The sequence below is a fragment of the Cyprinodon tularosa genome, unplaced genomic scaffold (genome assembly GCF_016077235.1).
Source record: "Cyprinodon tularosa strain WSP-4 unplaced genomic scaffold, ASM1607723v1 ctg249, whole genome shotgun sequence".
Classification (NCBI taxonomy): Eukaryota; Metazoa; Chordata; class Actinopteri; order Cyprinodontiformes; family Cyprinodontidae; genus Cyprinodon; species Cyprinodon tularosa.
In genome coordinates, this window is record NW_024038924.1 from 1,028,333 (window position 1) to 1,049,534 (window position 21,202).

General features: G+C 41.7%; 1 protein-coding gene across 6 annotated transcripts in view; it reads right to left on the minus strand.

The window, feature by feature from the left end:
- The window catches only part of wdfy3 (WD repeat and FYVE domain containing 3), a 139,613-nt gene that overhangs the window by 33,565 nt on the left and 84,846 nt on the right, over positions 1–21,202 (minus strand). For 3 of the 6 annotated variants that reach the window (XM_038288125.1, XM_038288123.1, XM_038288120.1), the window contains 18 exons: positions 20,423–20,641; positions 20,119–20,303; positions 15,033–15,264; positions 14,785–14,945; positions 13,495–13,606; positions 13,204–13,394; positions 11,300–11,452; positions 11,097–11,170; positions 10,856–11,017; positions 9,513–9,607; positions 9,284–9,404; positions 8,868–9,085; positions 8,017–8,213; positions 7,315–7,449; positions 5,039–5,218; positions 4,558–4,791; positions 4,378–4,477; positions 2,915–3,075 (listed from right to left, as the gene is read on the minus strand). In XM_038288125.1, the coding sequence (XP_038144053.1) occupies positions 2,915–3,075; positions 4,378–4,477; positions 4,558–4,791; positions 5,039–5,218; positions 7,315–7,449; positions 8,017–8,213; positions 8,868–9,085; positions 9,284–9,404; positions 9,513–9,607; positions 10,856–11,017; positions 11,097–11,170; positions 11,300–11,452; positions 13,204–13,394; positions 13,495–13,606; positions 14,785–14,945; positions 15,033–15,264; positions 20,119–20,303; positions 20,423–20,641 (2,930 nt within the window). The remainder of the gene's footprint in view (positions 1–2,914; positions 3,076–4,377; positions 4,478–4,557; positions 4,792–5,038; positions 5,219–7,314; positions 7,450–8,016; positions 8,214–8,867; positions 9,086–9,283; positions 9,405–9,512; positions 9,608–10,855; positions 11,018–11,096; positions 11,171–11,299; positions 11,453–13,203; positions 13,395–13,494; positions 13,607–14,784; positions 14,946–15,032; positions 15,265–20,118; positions 20,304–20,422; positions 20,642–21,202) is intronic. The other 3 variants (XM_038288124.1, XM_038288121.1, XM_038288122.1) reach the window with 2 other exon arrangements.

Below are 21,202 nucleotides of genomic sequence, written 5' to 3' on the forward strand. Positions count from 1 at the left end.
AACCGAGCCAGCCGCAATGGCTGGTTACAGTGAAAAGGAGACAACACCTTAGGCACAAACGCAGTATTAGGCCACAGGGTAACACCAGAGCCATCTGGATTCCACCTGATACACCTAGGGCTGACAGAAAGAGCATGTAGCTCACTGACCCTCTTAGCTGAGACGATAGCCATCAGGAAAGCAGTCTTGCCGGCCTTCACCGACTCATGCATGGCAGCTAATACACGACCATCCGATGAGAGAAACGACAGCGCTCTCGGTTCCCGCCAACAGGCGTGTAACTCCTTCAAGTACTCCTCTGATGGAGGTACAGAAAAAGGAGTAGGAGCCCTTCCATGTCTGAAAAAGGCACTGCCGGAGCTGGATGCCTCTCCTTGTGGGAGTTCCAGCTGCAGCTGCTTCAGGGCCATAGACATGACCTCCCGCATGGAACCATCACCGGCCTCTCCAACCGCACTCTGAGATGAAAATGAACCAGCCTCAGAGGCTTGAGAGGACCCTGCCTCCTCCTCATCTCTAAAATGAGAAGCGGAAGCAGCCAGAGAGATAACGTCATCCTCTACAACCAGCTCGGGCATTGGTGGGGAAGAGAGCCCAACCACTGGGAGCGAGGGATCAGATTGCCGTGTCTGCAACAAGGACTTCATCTCTGCCAGCTCTGCTGACAACTGCTCCACCCTTGTGGACAGGCCCTGGTCAGGTTTGGCCCGCTTCCTCCGGGGGAGGGGCACAGATGCTGTGGTCCCACCACGGCGCTTAGAACGCTTGGGGGGAACCACCTGCCCAGAGGGCGGAAGGTCCGAGCCCTCCTGAGGGCACAACTGGGCCAACCGGGCCACCCTCACTGCATGGGGCATAAAGCTGCAGTTCATACAGGGGTTCTCAGACAGCGCCTCCAAAAGGTGCTCATGTCCAAGGCAGGTAGGGCACAGGTCGTGGCCATCCTCTGCCTGCAGGGCAGCCCCACAATCCATGCAGCTGTGGGAGCCATCCATGTCGAAGGCCGACAAGGCTTAAAGAACAGAAAGTTATCGAAAATCGGGAGAGGGGGCGCAAACGCAGCCGTCAGCAATTACAGCAGAGAAACGAAAGAGGCTGCGAGCACAAGGCAGCCGATACTGGGAGAGGGGGCGAGAACCGCTACCGTCACCAGGTATAAAACCAATAAACCAAAAAAGCTAACAATGTTAGCTGTATGGAAACTTAAGTTGGGAGTAGGAGCGAACAACGCTGCCGTCACCAATTAAGAGAGCAGACCAACGAAAAGGCTGCAAAAAAGGTTGATTTTGGGAGAGGGGGCGAAAACGCTGCCGTCACCATTCATAACTAAGCAGACCGATGAAGAAGGCTGCAAACAAACCAAAAAAGGCTAACAACGTTAGCAGTCTCCAACTTCGGCAAACGAAGTAGACCACACTTGGTTGGGAGAGGGGGCGAAAACCGCGGCCGTCAGTAATTATAGCAGCGCAGACAGGTGAAAAAAAGGATGCAAAAGTAGGGAATATACTGGGAGAGGGGGCGAAAACCGCTGCCGTCACCAGGTATAACACCAACAAACTAAAGAAGCTAACTATGTTAGCCGTATATAACTTCGGCAGTGAAGTTATTCACACTGGGAGTAGGGGCGAAAACGCTGCCGTCACCAGTTCGAAACAAAACAGCACGAAGCTGTAGGTAAAAAGCTAAAGTCGTGAGCCGGGAGAGGGGGCGCGGACGCTACCATCACCAGCAAACAACTCACTTACCTTCCGTAATCCTCAGAATCGACCCGTTGCAGCCCTGGGAGGGCGGAGAATAACCGCAACTCCAGTCAAGATACAGGGGCTTCAGACAACGGGGAAGTTAGCGAACCGCTTGCGAGAAGAAAAAAGGAGCAGAGCAAAGGATGACACCAGGCTATATAGCTTCTGAGTGGTCATCCGGTGTCACAGGTGTGACTCTGTTGGTATAATTACTCGAACTGCGCATGCCCGAAGGGAACATTCAGTGCTTTCAGCACCGCCCTCTGGCGGTCATCCGGGATTCATAGAACCGTAGTTACATACGTAACTTTCGTTTTCAAGTACTGTTCACAGCGGCTGGAAGTAGATGTTAGCGTTTTCTTGTACGTACACCAAACTACAGGATAATAAAAGCTAAACGATCACTCCCCTGATCATAGCGCTCTGCATCAGCAGTGCGGTGTCTGTCTCCCTGCCAGCTCATAAATTAGCTACTCTGATTGGTTGATGTGGCACATCGAGTAGCAAAAGTTCAATTTTTCCAATCAGCAGCAGCTGCTTTCGCAGTGCGTCCCGCACATCAGGCGCTGTTTCAGCTGCTCAGACGCGCTGCGCCTGCTACTCAAACGCATGCTGTGGGACCTTTTGCTGCACCAAGATGCGCGTCAACCATTGACTATGCATGTAAATTAGCTGCGTCTGCTTCCTCCGCTGTTTTACATGTGAACGTAGCATAAGTCTAAGCTACTTTGATGATCCAATCTTTATGTGCTGTTCAATAGCCACAAAGTCATGTTTTATTTTGTATTATACTCTGCTTCAAACTCCCATGAACAAATTATATCCATCGTGTGTGAACTAGATATGTTTACCTCAAAATACCCAAATGTCTGACAATTCAGGCTTTAATGTTAATGTCATTTTTGTCAAAATGTTTCAATTGAAATGGACAAATATGGTTTATAGTTACATCCATGCTGCTAATCTAATGGCATTTTCTAGATGGATTGGTTCAGTTAACTTGACAAATAACTAAATCAACCAGTTTAGGAGGTACAAATACCCCAGTCTGTGTCTCACAATCTGCCACAGTGATTCAGGATGAAATAAATTACCTGAAGCTAACAAATGTAGGATAAATACTACTGCTACATTTTATGGAAGAGATTCAAATGAGCCATTTTTGGACATACCTGTCCAATCAGCTGCACAATGAAGTCCACCACCAGCTTGGAGTCCTTGTTGAACATTCCCTGCCAAAGCTTGTCCACCACTCTCTGGGTGAAGTAGAAGACGTTGTTGACCAGGATCTGATAACTGCCCCCAGTGCTGAGAGGCAGAGAGGCGTCTTCACCTTAAAGATGAGAGAAATTTGTATTTTCTTTATTTAACATGTGAATTTAGGCATTTACCTACATTTCTGTCTAATTTTGTTACTAAATTAACCTTCAGTGGAAATAAAAAAAAATGAGACACAGAAAAAACATTCAGATTTAAGAATTTGTTAAAAATAGAAAAGAAAAAAGGCCTCAACTATCAGTTAACTCAGTAAATGCTGATAGGAAACTATGCTGAAAATCAATGATAAAGCCTAAAGCTTCCAGTTTACTCTGCAGAACTTTATCATGTTTAGAAAGTTTCCAGAGTTCTATCCTGGAATCTACAGCTTTTGTTCCTAGTTACTCTCTCCAAATGTACAAATGACTTCCTGCGACCATCAGGTCACATTTCCTGCCCAGAGGTTTCTTCCAGGTCAGTTATTTTTTTTAAATGTTTACATTTTACCTTCTTAGAAGTGAAATATTTGAGAATTTCTGCAGTAACACCAAACTAGAGGTGCTTTCTCAGAAACGGTAAAGATGATCAGTCAATGGATTTAAATACTATTTTCCATGATGTAACTTTCTAGGGATTACAAGTTACATGTTTACTGTAATTTGTAGTTTTAGGAATTTAAAGACTACTTTAAGGAACCTGCAGGCCACTCCACCCAAACTAACAGGCCACCATCAGAAACTTACAAGTAGCTTTTGAGAAACTTTCCCATTGAAGAAATTCCTTTAACCTCTAAAGTTTCAGAAACAGTCAGCCAACTCTTGACTGTATGATGACACCTGTTCCCTAAAATTAACCTGAAATCTGGATACGGTGAAGTTTCAGACGGTTTCAAGTTTCAGGTTAACCTGTATTTCAGTTCATCGGGAGGCTTTTTTGTGTTTAACCATCAAAACAATCAGTGAGGATTGTAAAGTTATTTGTGCATTTCAGTGTTCAATCTGGAAAGCTGAAGTTTCAACCCGAAAGTTCATTTAGAAATTAATTTTAAAAGAAGAAAAATTGTTTTGGGGCTTTAGTTTCAATCTTGGCCTTAATTGCATTCAGGTTTTCTGAAAGTTTAGAATGAAGAAGCTATTTGGACGGAAACCGTTGTTTAAATATGTGTGAGGGTAATTTCCTTTCTTGTGAAACACCTATAAGGGTTCATACAGAACTAAGGGATGCTCATCACTGCTTAAAACTCGAATTGAATCACTGGAGGTTCTTGCTAATTGAAATGTGTTGATTTTCTATAATTAAGCAGGTAATAAATCCCTGAACTGAGAACATAAAGCTGTGATAGTAGCATAAATAAAGGAAAATGCTGGTATGCTGTTACCTAGAAGGACATCTGCGGCCAGGAGATGCTCCATGACTCCATCCAGGATGCTGGACTGAAACTCCTTCTGCTGAGTTCTGGTGGAGCGATCTGGGGAGGCCTACAGGTTAAAGCAAAAACGTGATCAGATGTTATCCAAAGATGATCTAAAGGTTTGGGTCTGATTATAGCGTCCCGAACCTCCAGCAGCATGTCGATGATGGGCGTCTGCTTGCTGGCGGGGGTCATGCACATGTTGTCCATGATCAGGACCCTCATGAAGTCAAAGACATATTTCTTGGCAGGGTGGTTGGTCAGGGAGGTCTTAGAGCCCACGTTGCAGTATTCAGACTGGCTGCGGTTCATCCCAGTGTCTCCAGCAAAGGCCTTGAACTCTTCGGTTGGAGAACTGGTTTCGTCATCCAAATCACTCACCTTAAAGCAACAGAGGGAAAAACAGTCTATACAGCTTCAGCAGAGAGAGGACGAAGAAAAGCAGCTTCTATTTATCCTTTTCGATCGTTGCACTCTGCTTTTATCGAGGTAGTTTTAAAAGAAAAACATTAAAAAAACCTTGAAAGTGCTCAAAGGCAGACAGACCTCTTAAACATCATTACAGACCTTAAGCAGAAGAAAACACACTGATTCAGGGTAATTTATCTCTTTTTGCAGAGAGTCCTACCATCTCAGAGTACGGCCTGATGTTAAAGGGGAAGACGGTGGCTGCCAGGGCGCACAGGAACTCAGGGCTGTGCCACATCGGTGAAAGGTCCGGCACGTTGTGGTAAAGGTACCTAAAGAACTGCATGAGAGTCACTGGGTACTCCCGGAGCCAAGAACCTTCCTCCTCAGACTGCCATGGCTGCAAGGAAACACAAATCAAACATTAAATATTTGCTCAAAGCTCACATTTTAAATCCTTTATTTCTGAACAGTAAATGAAACTCCCTCAGCAGACGACTTCTCAGAGACTGAGCCACTTAGTCAGCAGGGGGCCGGAGAAGCCTCTTAACTCACAGAGGAGCAAAGACACGAATGAAGAGCACTGATGGATTTACAGTCATTATTCTTGGATTATTGGATTTTAAGAAGTCGAGAACAACCTTTTTATGTTGAAATCAATCTAGTAATAATTTGATGATTTGGTGCACCAAACTGCTTTTGTTGATTTATTAAACGGGCCAAGGTACAGTGAGCTTTTTCAATAGGGGTGGCCTTAATCTGTTTTTTATGGGGGGGGGGGGGGGTTGCCAAAAACTGATGAATTGTTTTTTTATTAAATATATTAATTAAATACAATAAATGTGTAAAAAAAAACACTTATATAATCAAATAATAATTTAGATATTCATTTCATGCAAAAAAAGGTTTACTATTTTTTGTTTAATTAGAATAATGCATGTCAAGTTTATTTTTGGGTAAGTAAAAAAAAAAGGAAAAAAGAAAAAAAAATTTAAATCTTTAAAATTTAAATAGGTTATTTTAGGTTTAATAAATGAATAAATAATTTTTTAATTTAAACGTAATTTTTTTACAAAAAAGCTAAAAAAGTTTCCAAGTTTGAAGACGTTTCGCTTCCCATCCTGTAAGCTTATTCAATTTTAAAATTTTCCATAGCACAGTCACATACTTGCAAAGCAAAAACTAAACGACTAAAGTTGAGGATGTGGTTCCAAGTTAAGATGTAATTAGATTACTTTCCACAGATATTCTTATCTGTGGTAGGAATACTTCACTTTAAAACACTTATTTCAGATAATCACTGTTATTTTGCTATAACAATTCAGAGCTAATATAGCTGTAAAATCAATATCATATGCAAGGATCCATAACTATTAGAGGTAAAGTTTGAGAGCAAACCAGAATCAAGGTCAGGAAAGTATAAAATCAACCTTTTAAGAAAACATATTCCACGTAGGTCTGGTGTAAACCAAAAAGATGTTATGGAAAAACTTCTATTGGATCTGTGATAAGTAGAATCTATTTGTTTTTTTTCAATGATCTTAAATATCATTTATACTTGGAAAAACCAGGACATATTTTTCAAATCAAAATAACTGTTTGCTTCTCCCAGAAAGCTAAAAACAGGTCGTCGTGTCTATCAGCAGGACAATGATCGATAGCAAGGCGCAAAATCCACCCTGATAGTTCTCAAGATACACAATCGTCTCTACTCTAGTCTCTGGGGTAAAACACAGGATCGGATAGGAACTCAAAGCTCTGGGGAGTCAAGAGGTATGTGATGATCAAAGCTGACAACATGGGGACCAGTAATTGTGGTATTTTGCAGTATTTGGCAACATAGTTGTTTCAAGTGTTTGGTTTATATTTGATATCTGTGATCTGAGACACTAAAGCTTCAGAGCAGTGATTAGAAATAAAGATTAATTTTATCTGAAATATATGTGTTAGGTTAAAAAATGTAGGTTCGTAAAAGAAGGACTGAGTACACACAGAAAGGGATTTTCAACAACAGCTTCTGCAGAAGGGGAAAGAGCCAAACCCAACGCTCCAACTCTCTCTCCCTCGAACCTCCTCTGCAGAGCGTTTTTATTAACAGAACATAACAAAAATGGTTACAAAATGGTTACAAAACAGAGTATTGTTCTGACAGGACAATTGATCAGGTCATAAGACAGGATGCTCCACTGACTGAATCACAAGACAGAGCGGTCTTCTGATTGAATCATAAGACAGAGTGAAGCATCTAATTTCTCCAATGTTTTATATGTACATACATTAATTTTATAATCATCATAACAATATGACAATATGTTACTGCCAGATGTGCCAACTATTTACAGCCCCATATTATCTGTTGACGATGCTGGGCACACTCAACCAAGACTAAATAAAAACATTTTGCTTTTTAGCCACATAGCTACTAGAAAATACTTGTGCAGTCACGCTATGGTTCTGGTTTTTGCAGAAAACCGATCAAAAAACGAAAGTTCTTACCAGATTGAGCATGCTGCGCAGCATGGCCAGCAGCAGGAAGGCCGCCTCAGTACACACGCTGTGGATGGAGCCCACCACCGCCCCACTGGAGGCCGGCATCCCAAAGATAAACGTCCAGATGGAATCCAGGTCAAACTGAGAGGAAAAACACACAATCTGGGTTAATATAGACTCAAACTGACACATTTAATTTTTCAGTTGCTTATCTGCATGGAGGCAACACAAGATAAATGAATAGTCATTTTAGTATAATTAAAACCAACTAAAAGATTTTGCATGCATGTTCTGAGTTAAGTTGGAAACATAAATCATCCCCAATTTACAAATAATCTGCCCAAAGGAATTATTACATGGCTATGGGTAAAGCACTCTTTAAGTGGCCTACAACCATTGTTTCAGTTTCAGAAAGCCGGTCTTTCTTTTTTAAAGTTGGGATCATGATAGGTAACTTCAACACTCATAACTGAGCACTGCTACAAAAAAAGAAAAAAGAAATCCAGTTATAAAAATGACAGTGGGTCAAGCATTAACCCTTGGGGAACCTCACAGGTTAAAAAAAAAACCCTGTCAGCAGTTTTTTACAGAGAGCAAATTTTATTTGTACAGCAGGAAACCAGTCTAGTGCAAAGCTAGAAACACAAAAGAGTAATAATATAGTAATAGTTTAAGTGTAAAAAGAAAGTAGAAAATGGGTATACTAACATGTACCTGCAGGCTGTCTGGCAGCTCAGTGACAGGCTGCTGCAGGAAGAGGGCCATAAGCAGGAAGTACAGCTCAGGAACATTGGTGTGTTTGGGTAGCAGAGTCTGCAGAACAGGGAATCCTGGAAAATGGCAGGCGTCCCTGTTGATTTCTCGCACCGTGGAACGACCCCCGGCACTGCGACCCACGTTAAAGCCTAGGGAGGATTTAGCAGAACAAACTGAGGAGTGAATAAAGTGGGTTTGCTGAAGGGTCTTCCTGTGACTGAGGCACCTACAGGCAGCTCTAAACAGGACTTCTGCACCTGGTTTTGGGTTCAGAGGAGCTAAAATATTTACCAAACACTTGCAGTATAAATCAGAATGAAACTAAAGGGATCCTTATAGCACAAACTGTGAGTTACTGGGAGAGCTTTTAAAGCAGAACCAATGGTTCTCAACCTGCAAGAGGGCGAGTTGATCTAATTATTTAAATAAAGTCATCTAGGTCGAAATCTGACATTGGGAGTAGGTTGAAAAGCACTGAGCTCAGGAGGAACTATGAGATCTGCAGCAAGGGGAGGCAGAAGGGCGAATAACAAGAGGACAAACCCTTGGCCGTGCGACGCACAAACTGTGCAGCTTTCTGTTTACTGAACGACGGCCAGCTCCGACGGAAAGCGTTGCCAGAGTGAGGAGCGTCGTCTGCTGGGCCATGTTACAACATAAAGGGATTTATGCTAGACATCATGACTGCAAACCTCTGAATGTTTCTCTTCATGCAACAAAACAGCCTAACTTTAACCAAACTGAGGCTCTCATCTGTGATGAAGTGTCAGTCATGCGATGGGGGGGGGGGGCTTTTTGCTTACCCAGAACTGTGCCGATCTTATTGGTCAGGACGGAGTCGGTGTGGTCCAGCCATCCGCCTCCACTCAGGCCCTCTCTGAAGCGGTTCAGGATGGGCTGGTTTGACAGCAGGACCACCAGGATCCGGAGCGCCACCGTCACCGTGGTGGAGTGGAGATGTTCCTCCATGAACATCAGCAGCCAATCAAAGCCGAGGGTTCGCACAAGCTCCTCACACGCCCTGCAAGAACATATCTTTCTAATCTCCTTGTTTGAATCTAAAAATGCAGCTGCTATTTTGTTGTATTTGCTTTAAGGTCACACATTTACACATTAGGCACTATAATAAAATGTTTTCCATGTAAATAACCTGAAGGCATTTTCCACAGGGCTTTATGATTAAAGCTTTTACTTCATTTAAAAACAAGACGGATCTTACTGGACATTAACTGTGCACTTCTCTTTGGTGGTGAAAAGCAGCTTAAGGAGGTTATCCAGAAGTCGATTTCTCAGCAAGATCAGGCTGGCTGACAGGAGGCCGCTGAAATCGTCGTCATTACCTGCAAATGTTCCCAAAGACTTTAGAATAACTTCTCTAAAGATTCTCCTAAAGGATCCCTTACAAGAGGGACGCTAAAGATCAGCGATTCAATGGGTTTCACCCTCACCTCCATCAATCTTCTCCTCGTTGTTGATTTCCATGACAACAAACTTCTCGCACACAGCAAAAGTGGGAAGAGTCGAGGAGATGAACTGACCAAACCTGTGAGGCAGAGAAAAAAATTCCTCATTCCTCACTCTGTCTGTTGGCTCTTCTAGTAACACCACGTTTACATATTTAGCTACTGCCATGCAAATCAAGAGCGCTGACTAAAAAATCCTAACGTCCTTCTAAAAACTGTAAAAACGGAAGATAAATCGTTTAATTTTTTTTTTATTTTAGTTTATTGAAATACATTCCCTGCACAAGGCAACTGTAAAAAAAAAAGCAAACCTGCTGCAGGTAAGATAAAAAGGTTCAATAAGCTGGTTTTTGTGTATAAAGCAAAACTGATATTTTATGAAACTAACATTAATTCAATTGCAGGATTCAGCTTTTCCGAGTCATCTGCCATCAACTAAAGTTAATCTCATTTACATTAAATAAAGCTCAGAAACTCCAAAAACAGTTTTTCCGTCTTATGCCTATCAGAACTTCTAGCTAAACTTTTTTTCAGAAGTGCAGAAAAAAAAAGCCCATAGCAACATAAAATGCAACTTTCTCAAAATGTTTATAAAACAAGACAAAAGCTGTTCAGGGACGCACCAGATGCAACAGGCATTATAATTCTCTATTCTTTAATAAACTGTGCAAACAGAAAAATCTACCGAAACTCTGATTTTAGCCCTTTGCTTTAGTTAAACACCCACAACCCTTTGCTGCATCACAGTCACCGTCATATGACCAAACAATAAAACATGACTTATCCTAAAACATCAAGAGCAAATTGACAGAGATAAATCCCAGCTGTTAATATCATCCCAGTTAACTCCAAAGCAAAATATCCTCACTGAAATCTTGAGGTGTAAACATCATTGTGATAAAAATCATAATAGGAACTAAAACAAAACTTATGTCATTGTGGAATAAGTACATTTTTTGAATGGCTAAACAAGCATCCAGTGCTAAACCGTAAAAAAAATAAGTAAAGTCTTTTGATGAGGATTGTGGACAGAAGATATGCTCACAATCTGGAAGTCTTGAAGAACTTTAGCAAAGCACAAATAGCAAATCAGACTAAAGGTGAACTACAAAGGTCTTTAAAACATCTCAGCTTGGGCATATTACCCACAATCTCACAGATTAATTCATTTTCCCTGTGGAACTCAACAGATTATTTGTTATATTGAAAAGTGGAAAGTTTTTTAAAGTATCTACATATTAATATCTTATTACTGGACAGCGTTGCACAATAAGAGCTACTGAACATGAAACCTCTGAGCTCCAGGGAGTGTGAAGGTGCGTGCTCACCGCAGCAGGTCGTAAGGGTTTGGGAAGCCCTGTAGCAACAGGCTGAGGACGTTGCTGATGGCGGCCACTGTGGACTGCGACAGAGAGGTGTCCCGCAGCGTCAGCAGCAACCTGGGGATCAGCTGAAACTCCCGAAGGAGTTTAGCATTTTTGGCTGCTTCACTGTGTAAGCAAAGCAAAAGGATTTTAGCTTATGTGGTATGCCTACAGGAAATAAAACAGCTAAAGTGTTTGTTCTTGCCTGGATTCTGTCAGCAGTTCATTGAAATGTTCAAAGAGAGACAGATGGAGCTCATATGGAGCGTGAAGCCAAACCTGAGGGGCAGAACAACAAAAGCAGGAGCTTTTTCAGTGTCGGGCAATTACAAGCATCAGAAAAGGAAAAACGACAGCGTTAAGGAAGAATGGAGCCTCAAAGCTAACAGTGACTCTGCATGCGCTCACCTCAAAGTCACAAAGTAAGTCCTGGAAAGCTGTGGAGTTGGGAATGATTGAGGTTTCGTGGCCGCTGTCGACTGTTCCCACTAGGGAGAAGGTGAGGTGGAGGATGTGGCTGTTGAGTAGTGAGCGTTTCTTCTTCAGCAGCATAGCCAGCAGCTAAAAGGAGAAAACATGAGGAATCGATGTTAAAAAGTCATTCTCCCGTATAAAGCCCCAAATAACTACGCTCCATCTTATATCAGAGATCTGATCATTCTTTATGTTCCTAACAGAGCACTTCATTCTCAATCTGCAGGTTTATTTTGGTTCCTAGAATTTCTAAAAGTAGAATGGGAAGTAGATCTTTTAGTCATCAGGCTTAAAACTTTCCTTTCTGATAAAGTTTATAGTTAAAAACAGAGTGATGTTTGTTTAGTTGCTGGGTCATATTTCAGTTCGGACAGACATTTCTACTTAGCTCTATATTTCCCATACCTCATCTAAAATAGTAATTTATCCTTATGTATTTTCTATAGTTATGCTGCTATAGGCTTAGACTGCTGGAGCACATAAGGACCCCTTTTCATCATTCAGGTTCATTCCACCTCTACTCCCCCATTCTGCAGTATCTGTTAGTTCCACCCATAACTTTATATTCTCTCTGATTTTCTTGCTGTAGTAGCTTCATCTGGTCTGTTCCTGTGACACCATTGCGGAGAGAATATCTGTTGTGCTGCTGACATCAACACCTTTGTATGTAGATGTTGGAGCTTGGCCTGTTTTTCAGTGTAGTCCTGTTTCTCTATGTGCCCTCTTCATTGCTCTGACGTGGGAGCTACAGTGTAGCTCAGAGCTCATCAGCCTGTCTGTTTGTTTCTTGGACAGGCCGCCTTTGGAGCTAGCTAACAGTTCCCTTTTATATCTCTACTTCTTTCTGTATGTCTGCTTCTACTTCCTTGAACCCCAGTTGGCCTTGGCAGATGGCCGCTCACACTGAGCCTTGTTCTGGTGTAGGTTTATTCCTCTTAAAAGGGAGTTTCTCTCTCCAAAATGCAGAGAAAATTGTTGCCAAAAGTTCATCGAAGAGGAGCATATCTTGTAAGTCAATGACTGGATGCAATCAACTACTTTTCTTTGATAGGAACTTTTAACCAATCTGACAGTATTGTCTTCTTAAAAATGCCTTGAGATAAAATGTGTTGTGAATTGGTGCTACATACATAAAATGAATTTAATTGAGTTTATTTAGCTTATAATACTCAGAAAATCTGACTATTTACACTAAAGCTGCACTTCTATTTATTTTTTTTGTTTAGGGGCGACTCATGAACAGAGCTAAAGGAGAGCATGGTAAGGATGATTCATAGATGTCTGCTTGATAAACAGGGCAGGTTTCACTCTGCTGGGTTTGAAAAGATACTGTCAGGTGGTGGGATAAGTCTGCTTCTTTGATTAGGGAGACCAAGATCTGAATCCTGTTTGTGTCAGAGGGGCATGCAGAGAGAAACTTTTTCAGTAGCATAGTTAGTAAGTAACAAATGAGTGTCCATGGGGTGTCCTCATCAGAAGCTCCTACTGCATTCTGACAGGTAAGATTTAGAGTAAAATTTGGACATTTTATTCATGCAGGTCTTAAAAACAGGACACTGGTTTTCCCTTAAATGGATAAAAAATGCAAATTTAAAGCTTTAGAAAAGGCTCTGACTATTGTTTTTCAGTTCAATAAAAAGATGAAAAGAAAAGATGAAAGAACACTAGTCTGACTAAAAGAAAACTAAGAGTTAGTGAGAACTTCCTGATCATATATACGGTGACTAATAACGGATTAACCATGACAAAGAAAAGCTCCATCTGACTGCAGTGCATAAAAACATCAGCTGGAGGACCATAAAGGACAGAGCGGTAGTCCACAGTGTCAGCTGACCCACCTGGTAGCCATTGATGCGCTCCATCTCCTTACTTGCCAGAGGGTTGCTTTTCACAACACAAACTAAAGCTTTAACTGCCGCATAGAGCCCCTCCACATCTGACGCCATGGCAACCAGGCCCAGAATGGCTGCGGCTCCACCAACATACTGCAGGTTAGTGGCGACGGGTTTGGGAACGAAGGTACGGACACCTGAGGGGAGACAAAGGAGGGTAGATGTACTTTTATCCATTCAGAGAAGAAGGGAGCAGCTTAAGTAACTGGTTTTAGGGACACATATGAACAGGTTTACCTAAATATCCAATGACGGCAGCTCCAATGGTACGTGCCGGCCCATTGAGATGGCCGGCAGCATTATGAATCAGCTTTACAGGAGTGGCGTTTTCATGAGAGGACACCGCAAGCTAAAGGGAAGGAGGAAGATGAGTTTATTTCTCTTAGCCTGAACAATGGAACGCTAAAAGAGATCCTATATGACTACAGCCATCAACAACTCCAACAGCTCGTTAAAGAAAGAGCTACAACATTTATTTCCCCTCAGGGTTAACAGAATAATCCAAATAGGGTATTTTTTGACCAAATGAAAAACTAAATGTTTGGGGGGGGGGGGTCACTGGTGCCACAATCTAAGCCAGTCATTGTAATGTAAACATGTGGAATAGGGTGTAAATCAATCTGCTTGTCTGTTTTTCAGTGGCGTGAAAAAGAAGCTTGTTTGCATCATGGAGCCTTAAAGATAATAAAAACAAAAATTTGTGGCAGCCAAACTAAAAATAGGTTGTTACTCGTCTTTTTGGCAATAATGTGAGTCGAACCAGTTGGCCAAATGATAACAGAAGTGGTAAATCAGACCTCAGCTCTGTAGAAAAAACTGTGGGCTAAGCTGAAGAGAACAGATCATAAGAAAAGACCCAGGACTCTGATTGAGCTAAAGTTGATTAGCTTCAACTTTGCAAAATGTTCCTGAGGATCCGGTGCTGTACTTTTAGCAAGAATAGGTTGTACCAAGTAATGACAGCAGGGGGGATTTGGAAAAAACTGCATAATATACGATTTTGTTTACAGAACAAATGAAGATATGCATTTATTTACAGTGAGTGAATTGAATCCCTCCACACCAGCATGTAAATGCACATTAGTCTGATGTGGCTGTCTTTTCCTTTGGAGACGATGTGAAAAAGAAGTTTGATAGGTTTTTTTATGCTCCTTTAATCTTTTTTTTTTTTTTTTTTATCTTTGCAAACGTAGCACTACTACTACGTTTCTTAAGACCCTCCACATTTTAGATCATCTGATGACATTTTGATAAAAGCAACAGCAAGGTTGATGCAATGGTTGTACAATAGATTCCACACCAAAAGAAAATGTCAGAGAATAAAAGGTCATAAAGGAAACAGGACGATAATGAAAATCCACCTTTTTTCCCACGAAAACATTCTCAAAAAAGCATGATTTCTATTTCTCTGCACACATGATGAAAAACATCGTCACGAAGGAAAAAAATGTCTGAACATTAATAATGTTTTGCCATCTGTTATGACTGCTTCTCTTATACTTTTGCCTCCAACTTTACTCTCCTGACCTGTTTGGCGATGGCTTTGCTGTCCAGTTTATTGTAGACTTTTCTGATTTTAGCCACTGTTAGCGTAGAGACAGAGAGCGCATAGAGGCTGAAGGACACTTTCTCCTCTGGGACCAGAGCCACCGGAGTAGCAGGGGACACCTCCGCCTTTGTGTCTTTACCTGCAAAAAACAAAACACAAGTGATGTGGTGTAAAAAAAAAATGGTTAAGTTTGAACAAAATGTGACATCTAAGAAGGATCACCCACAGGGCAGGTAGACAGCCTGAAAACTGCCGACGTAGTCAGGTCCCAGTTCAAAGATGGCAGCAACGCTGGTGGCTGGTAAAACCTCCTCCAGGAAGTGGCTGGGACCCAGGCGCCACACCAGATTGGAAAGTTGGCGTTGAGCGGGCGGCGTGCCGATGTACCCGTAAACGGTGCTCACCACGGGAGGGTTGGTGGAGCCTGAGCCGCCCGGAGTGCTGTGGATGTAGTGGAGCTGGAAGGAGGTAGAAACGTGGGGGGAAAAAATTTTTATGAAATGGAATGATAAACAGGACATACAATACAGACAGAGACTACATACAGACTGGAGGCATTTCTCCACAGCCATTACATTTATTTCTAAGGATCCTCATAGAAATGGACTTGGGATCAGAATAGGTAGATTTTCAGTTTGACCATCCCCCACAGATAACAAACAGCCAGAAACTCAAAGACTCCTCTTTTCCAGTCAGAATGGTACCAGGGTGTGCTACCAACCACACTCATCAGAGAGAGAATCCAAAACAAAACAAGAACACAGGAGAGTTTGTTATGTTAGGCCACACTTAATCGGACCGTGTTAGCAGTGTGGTCATCTCAGGTTAAAGTTAAAGATCTATACTATTAAAATAAGATCTATGGAGAAAGCTGTTTTAGTTTTCCTTCTCGCTCCGTGACAACAGCTTCTACAAGAGCCTAAAAGACCTTTAAATGTTAACACCACATTAAGGTTTGTTTTAACCTTCATGACACTTTTGCAAAACAATTTAACAACTTTTATAAATAAACAATTATTTTGTGATTTTTGCAAGTCTAATTTGAAATCCTAAGGTTTTTTGCATGATGTTTAGTGACATAACACTTATTACACACTCTTCGGACTTATCCACTGACTCAATCTATAATGGTATGTTTTTAAAGGTACCTTAGTCAGAACAAATCAAAAGGAATTTTATTTAAAAACCTTCAAAATCTAATCTAATCAAACATTGGGATAAGAGAGTTTTAGAGGCAATTGCACATCTAAGCCACTGGGGGCAGCATAGCTTATTCATGTGATGAAATTCAATCGCATAAAGTCTTTTTTTTAAGTCTTGAATTGCATAGTAACTGTACCTTTTTTGATTGCTATGATCTGAATGACTGAGAATTTCCACAGAAAAATAAAAATACAAATTGTTTTTTCTTTTTATGTAAGAAGGATGGTGTAAAATTGTGAAAAATATAAAAAGAAAAGAAACTTTTTATCTACTGTTAGAACTCTTTAGCTCACCTCTTTATGAAAGTTTTTGGGCCGCAGGGTTAAAAAGCAGATCTAATTTTTTAACGGTGCCTCAAGGTTTGAATAAGTATAATCCGGTTTGCATGTGCAGTGGAATATCACCTAAATAATGATCCCTCACTGCGAGTGAAAAAATTCTAAAAACAGCTCTTTTAACCTCTTATATCTCAAAAGAAAATGATAATTTGATAAATTTATATCAGATGATCAAAGATTTTAATCTGCTGCAACGGCTGATCCGATCATTCATGTTAATTTATGTTAATGGCCAACATGGTTACAACTTCAGCTGAGTTAAAACAAGCATCAACCACAAACACAGAGCTACATGCAGGCAGAGCTATGGAGAGATCGCTGTTTCCTGTCCTCAGCAGGAAATGAAACCGCTGTTATCAGTGTTGCAGGGAGGAAGCTGTGACTTGTGGTTTGTTGTTTAATCTCAGGAGAAAAATCTTAAGTCACTCCACCGCAGACCACATCACAGTCTGCTGACTGCTGTATGACACCGCTGCTGATTAAGAGGCAGGTTTCTGTGTTGAAATTTGGGGGGGATCAGAGAGGAAAACACTAAGGCCAGGTCACAAGTTACTTCCCTTTGAGCACCCATGAGGCTCTGATCTGAATAGAAGGGCTTTGGACTGGACTAATTGTACCGGTTTAGTTACCGGTATACCTTTAGGTATTCATTGGTAATGGTTAAGTTTAGGTTTATTGTCAGGGTTATAGGGCATAAGAATGGTTGAAAAATTAATGAATGGACTTTTCTTTTTTACTCTGTGGGGATAGTTTAAGGCCATTTTTTTTAAAGTTTGCAAATGTTTTCTTCTTAGGTTTGGTGTTGGGTTTAGTTCTAAAGTGGTGAATTTCAGTTGAGGTTCAGGTTAGATAAATGTTGATAATGGTTGGGGTCTGGGTTAAGGGTGTGCAAAATAATCGTCATGACGATGCATCGCAATTCTAATTTTTGTGATTTACTGCATCGATTCTTGAAGGCAAGAATCGGTTATAAAAAAAAAATGAACAAATAAAATACATGAATGGTTGGCGCACATCAGCCAAATCAAGTTGAATACAACTTCCAGTCCAGCAGATGTCACTGTGGATGTGTTGACGCCTGCTGCTTTGTGTCACAAGAATGTCCGGCCGCAGGATACTACGATGAGTCATTCGTAAACAAAACATGGAGGACACTGAGAAAATTCGCCCCGCGGCTCGATCACATTTCAAGTCAGATGCTTGGATGCATTTAGGCTTTAAAAACAAAGAAGGTAAAAATGAAATTGATATGACGCACGTCATTTCCAAAAGGAAATATACATTTGAATATTCTCGTTTCATTGGTTTAAAGGACCACTGAGGCCATGTAAACGGCACTGATTATCCTTATTTTGTTATTTTAAGTTTCATGAATCCTAAGATCTTTTTGTCAGTGTGTCCACGCCAGTAATAGTAATATTTCTGTCCAGTATTTGTTTTCATGGCAACACCTCAAAAAGTCGTTTCAATAAATACAGCTATGTATGAATTCAGTTGCTTTCATGTTATGTTTATGCACTGTGGGGTTGAGAGGACTGAAATTTCATCTGTGTTGTATGTTTACCATGTAGCACATTTGACAATAAAGTTGAGTTGAGGTGAGTTGATGTTTCAATTGAAGACAATATCCAGATCATACCCAGCCAGTCAGCCACTGGTAATGGCTGTATCTTTTTCTTACAGTGTTCAGTGAAAATATCGCAATGCATCGCAATATTTCAAGTATCATGATGCATCGTGATAGAATCGCATCGTGGCATGTGAATCGTGATTTGAATCGATTAATGACTTCTTTGCCAATACTCACCCCTAGTCTGGGTTAGGCAATACAAATGAATGGGAGTCATTGACAAGGACCATAAAACATGGAAAGGTGATATATATGGGTTTTATATTTTATGTTCTTTGAAAATCATACAAGTTTTGTATCACAAATGAAGCACTCTTATTGCCTAAGCACACTCATTATCCAAGTTTCTGTTTCCTTGAGAGCATTATATAATGCTGTAAAAAGTGGGTTCAGGGGATGCCAGAAACATATTTTGGTTTGTGTAATCATGCGTTTGTGTAATCGTGCACCAGCGGTTGGCACTTGCAGAGTGTGCTACGGTTCCGTATGAACGCCTAGCTGCGCATGTTGCTGCCCTGCCGAGGTCGACCGGCCCTCCGATCCTTTGTGTCATGGTAAGGGGGACAATATAATTTGTATTGGAACAATTTAATTTGTATTCAGCACCGTGCCTTGATTGATGTGCTTGCTTTGCTGTTTTCTGTGGCGGAATAAAACGACACATTTTACTCTAGCAGAAACAGTGTAAGTGTATCTGTGTGTCATCTTTATTACCGACTCATCCCGATCCTGCCTAAATTTAATAATACAAATGGAGAGTGTATTAATGTGGGTGGTTGGGTGTGTAAAGTCATATTTATTAGTTTACAAGCTTTAAAGCTGGTAGTCCAGAAATTTTTTCCACAGAGAACCGGTAGGTTCAGATTTATTTCAAATAACTTTTTCTGCCCATATATTTGAATTTATAAAAGACTTTCCACTCTCCCAAACTGATTGTTGTAAACTCATATAATCAGCTGGTAAAGCTGTTAAGAGTCTAAAACCCCTTCAGTAATCTAATGTGCAACACTATTTCTGTAAAAGCGGGCAAATGTAAACAAAGTCATATTTCTGCAGTAAGAATAGTTAGTCTTCTTTCTAAATTATTTCACATACAGAAACTTCCTGCTAACAAAGCTACAACTAGGACAAATCAATTTCTAGATCATAGAGGACTTCAAAAGAGGTGTAGCTGCAGAAAATAAAGGTTAAAGGATGTCTAACAGCATCTAGACCTTTCTCCTCTTGAGGACTGTACGGCTGACAGTGTCGCCACCACTGCAGAGCTTTGGACGCATTGTCAGCCTGTGGCTGCGAGTGCAGCTGCACATACTAGAATGGTAAATGGAGGCGATTTGACCAAAGTGCTTTACTCTGCATTTCCCCATTCACGCACACACGCACACACTGATGGTGGCAAGCTACATGGTAGCCACAGCTACCTTGGGGCTCGATGATAGAAGCAAGGCTGCCATACACAGGCACCACCGGGCCCTCTGACCACCATCAGTAGGCAATGCGGGTGAAGTGTCTTGCCCAAGGGCACAACACTGAAAGCCGGAGCTGCATTTCAGCTTTTCGAATATCTTTTCTATGTATTCATGTACAATAGTTGGACTGGCGACCTGTCCAGGTTGTACCCCGCCTCTCGCCCGTTGACTGCTAGAGATAGGCACCAGCAACCCTCAAGACCTCACTCGGGACAAGCGTGTCAGATAATGGATGGATGGATGTACAGTAGTATAACCATGTGCTATATGCAGCCAATAGAGAACTAGTTTATTTTGGGGGGAAAATCTAATATTTTAAAACTATCGAGTTAGAAACCAGAGAAACACATTTTTGAACATATAAAACTAAAAGTTTTGGGGCATGCTTCGGTGGCACAGTGGTAAGCGTGCATGACCATGGTACAAAGGCCTTAGTCCTCGACATGGCCGACACAGGTTTGAATCCAGCCTGCGGTCTTTGGCCGCATGTCTCGCCTTTTTTTTGTACCCCCTTTCCTGTCAGACTACTATACAAAATGAGCCACTAGTGTCTCAAAAACCTAAAAAAAAAAAAAAACTAATAAAACCTTTGAAACTTTTCAAGCAAAGGAAGTCCTGAGTACCGATGGCCGACTGCCCGCCCTGTGAATGCCATTCCGTCTATAATGTTACCTTGACAGTGCTGACGAGCTGGCCGTCCAGGTACAGCGTTGCCATGCTGTTTTTCAGCATGCCTTTGCTCATGACGAGCACCAGGTGATGCCACTGGCCCTCGGCGATCAACTCTCCACAGCGGAAACGGGCGCAGCATGGCAGGATCTCGTAGAAGGAGGCGTCTTCACTTGACTCATCCGCTGCTTGGAGGGCAGGGGTGGAAGCAGAATCAATGAGCCACAGAGCTCAGCTAGAAGGTTTATTTACTAAACAGCATCTATACTGCTTGTGTTTACAACATGGAAAAGACTTCTGCTCTCACTGTATGTCTGCAGCAGCTCCTCCTTGGTGGAGACGGTGAGTGAGCGGTCTTTGGTGGAGAGAACTACGGCCAGGCAGACGTAGTGTTGCTCTGAGGAGGTGGCCCGTCGGACGAGGGTCAGCAGACGCACCGGGTGGGCCTGAGGGGCCGCGCTGAATCGCTCCACGCAGAACCAGGTGGAGAAGCTGAGACCAGAGGGAGGAGGAAACGGGCGCTCACCTGGAGGAGAGAAGAGAGGACTGTTTTTAGGGTATGACCGGATGATGAATCTCTGATCAGTACCCCTACTGTTCTATATCATATGTTAGCAGAGCACACATAAGGTTTGGTCAAAGGGTGTCGGCTAACATCCTGTCGGCCGCTCAAGAGGGGAAACGGAACAAAGCAAAACCCAGAAAAGCTACTGAAGCCATTTTCTCCCCTAACATATGGCCATCGGAGCCAAAAAAAAAGCTCTAAATCTAAACAATTAAACGTTTTCTAATTAGTTTTGTTGTTTAAGCCTCCTTATCTTTCATTACTTGGTGGTATCCATGACAATGTTGAAAACACCACTTAAAAGAAACAATCCTGGTGCTGGGAGTAACTTCAAAAGACAGCCTGCTTTCAGCTGGGCCATTTAAAGTTGGACAATTTAAAAACCAATAACATTTTCTGATATTTATGTCTGATGGGATTAATAATGCAATGTAGAGACATAACTATAAATCGGCCAGTATTTTTTTCTTGTATGGTAACAACTGATATGTGCACGCATTGACCGATTCATTAGTGCATTCA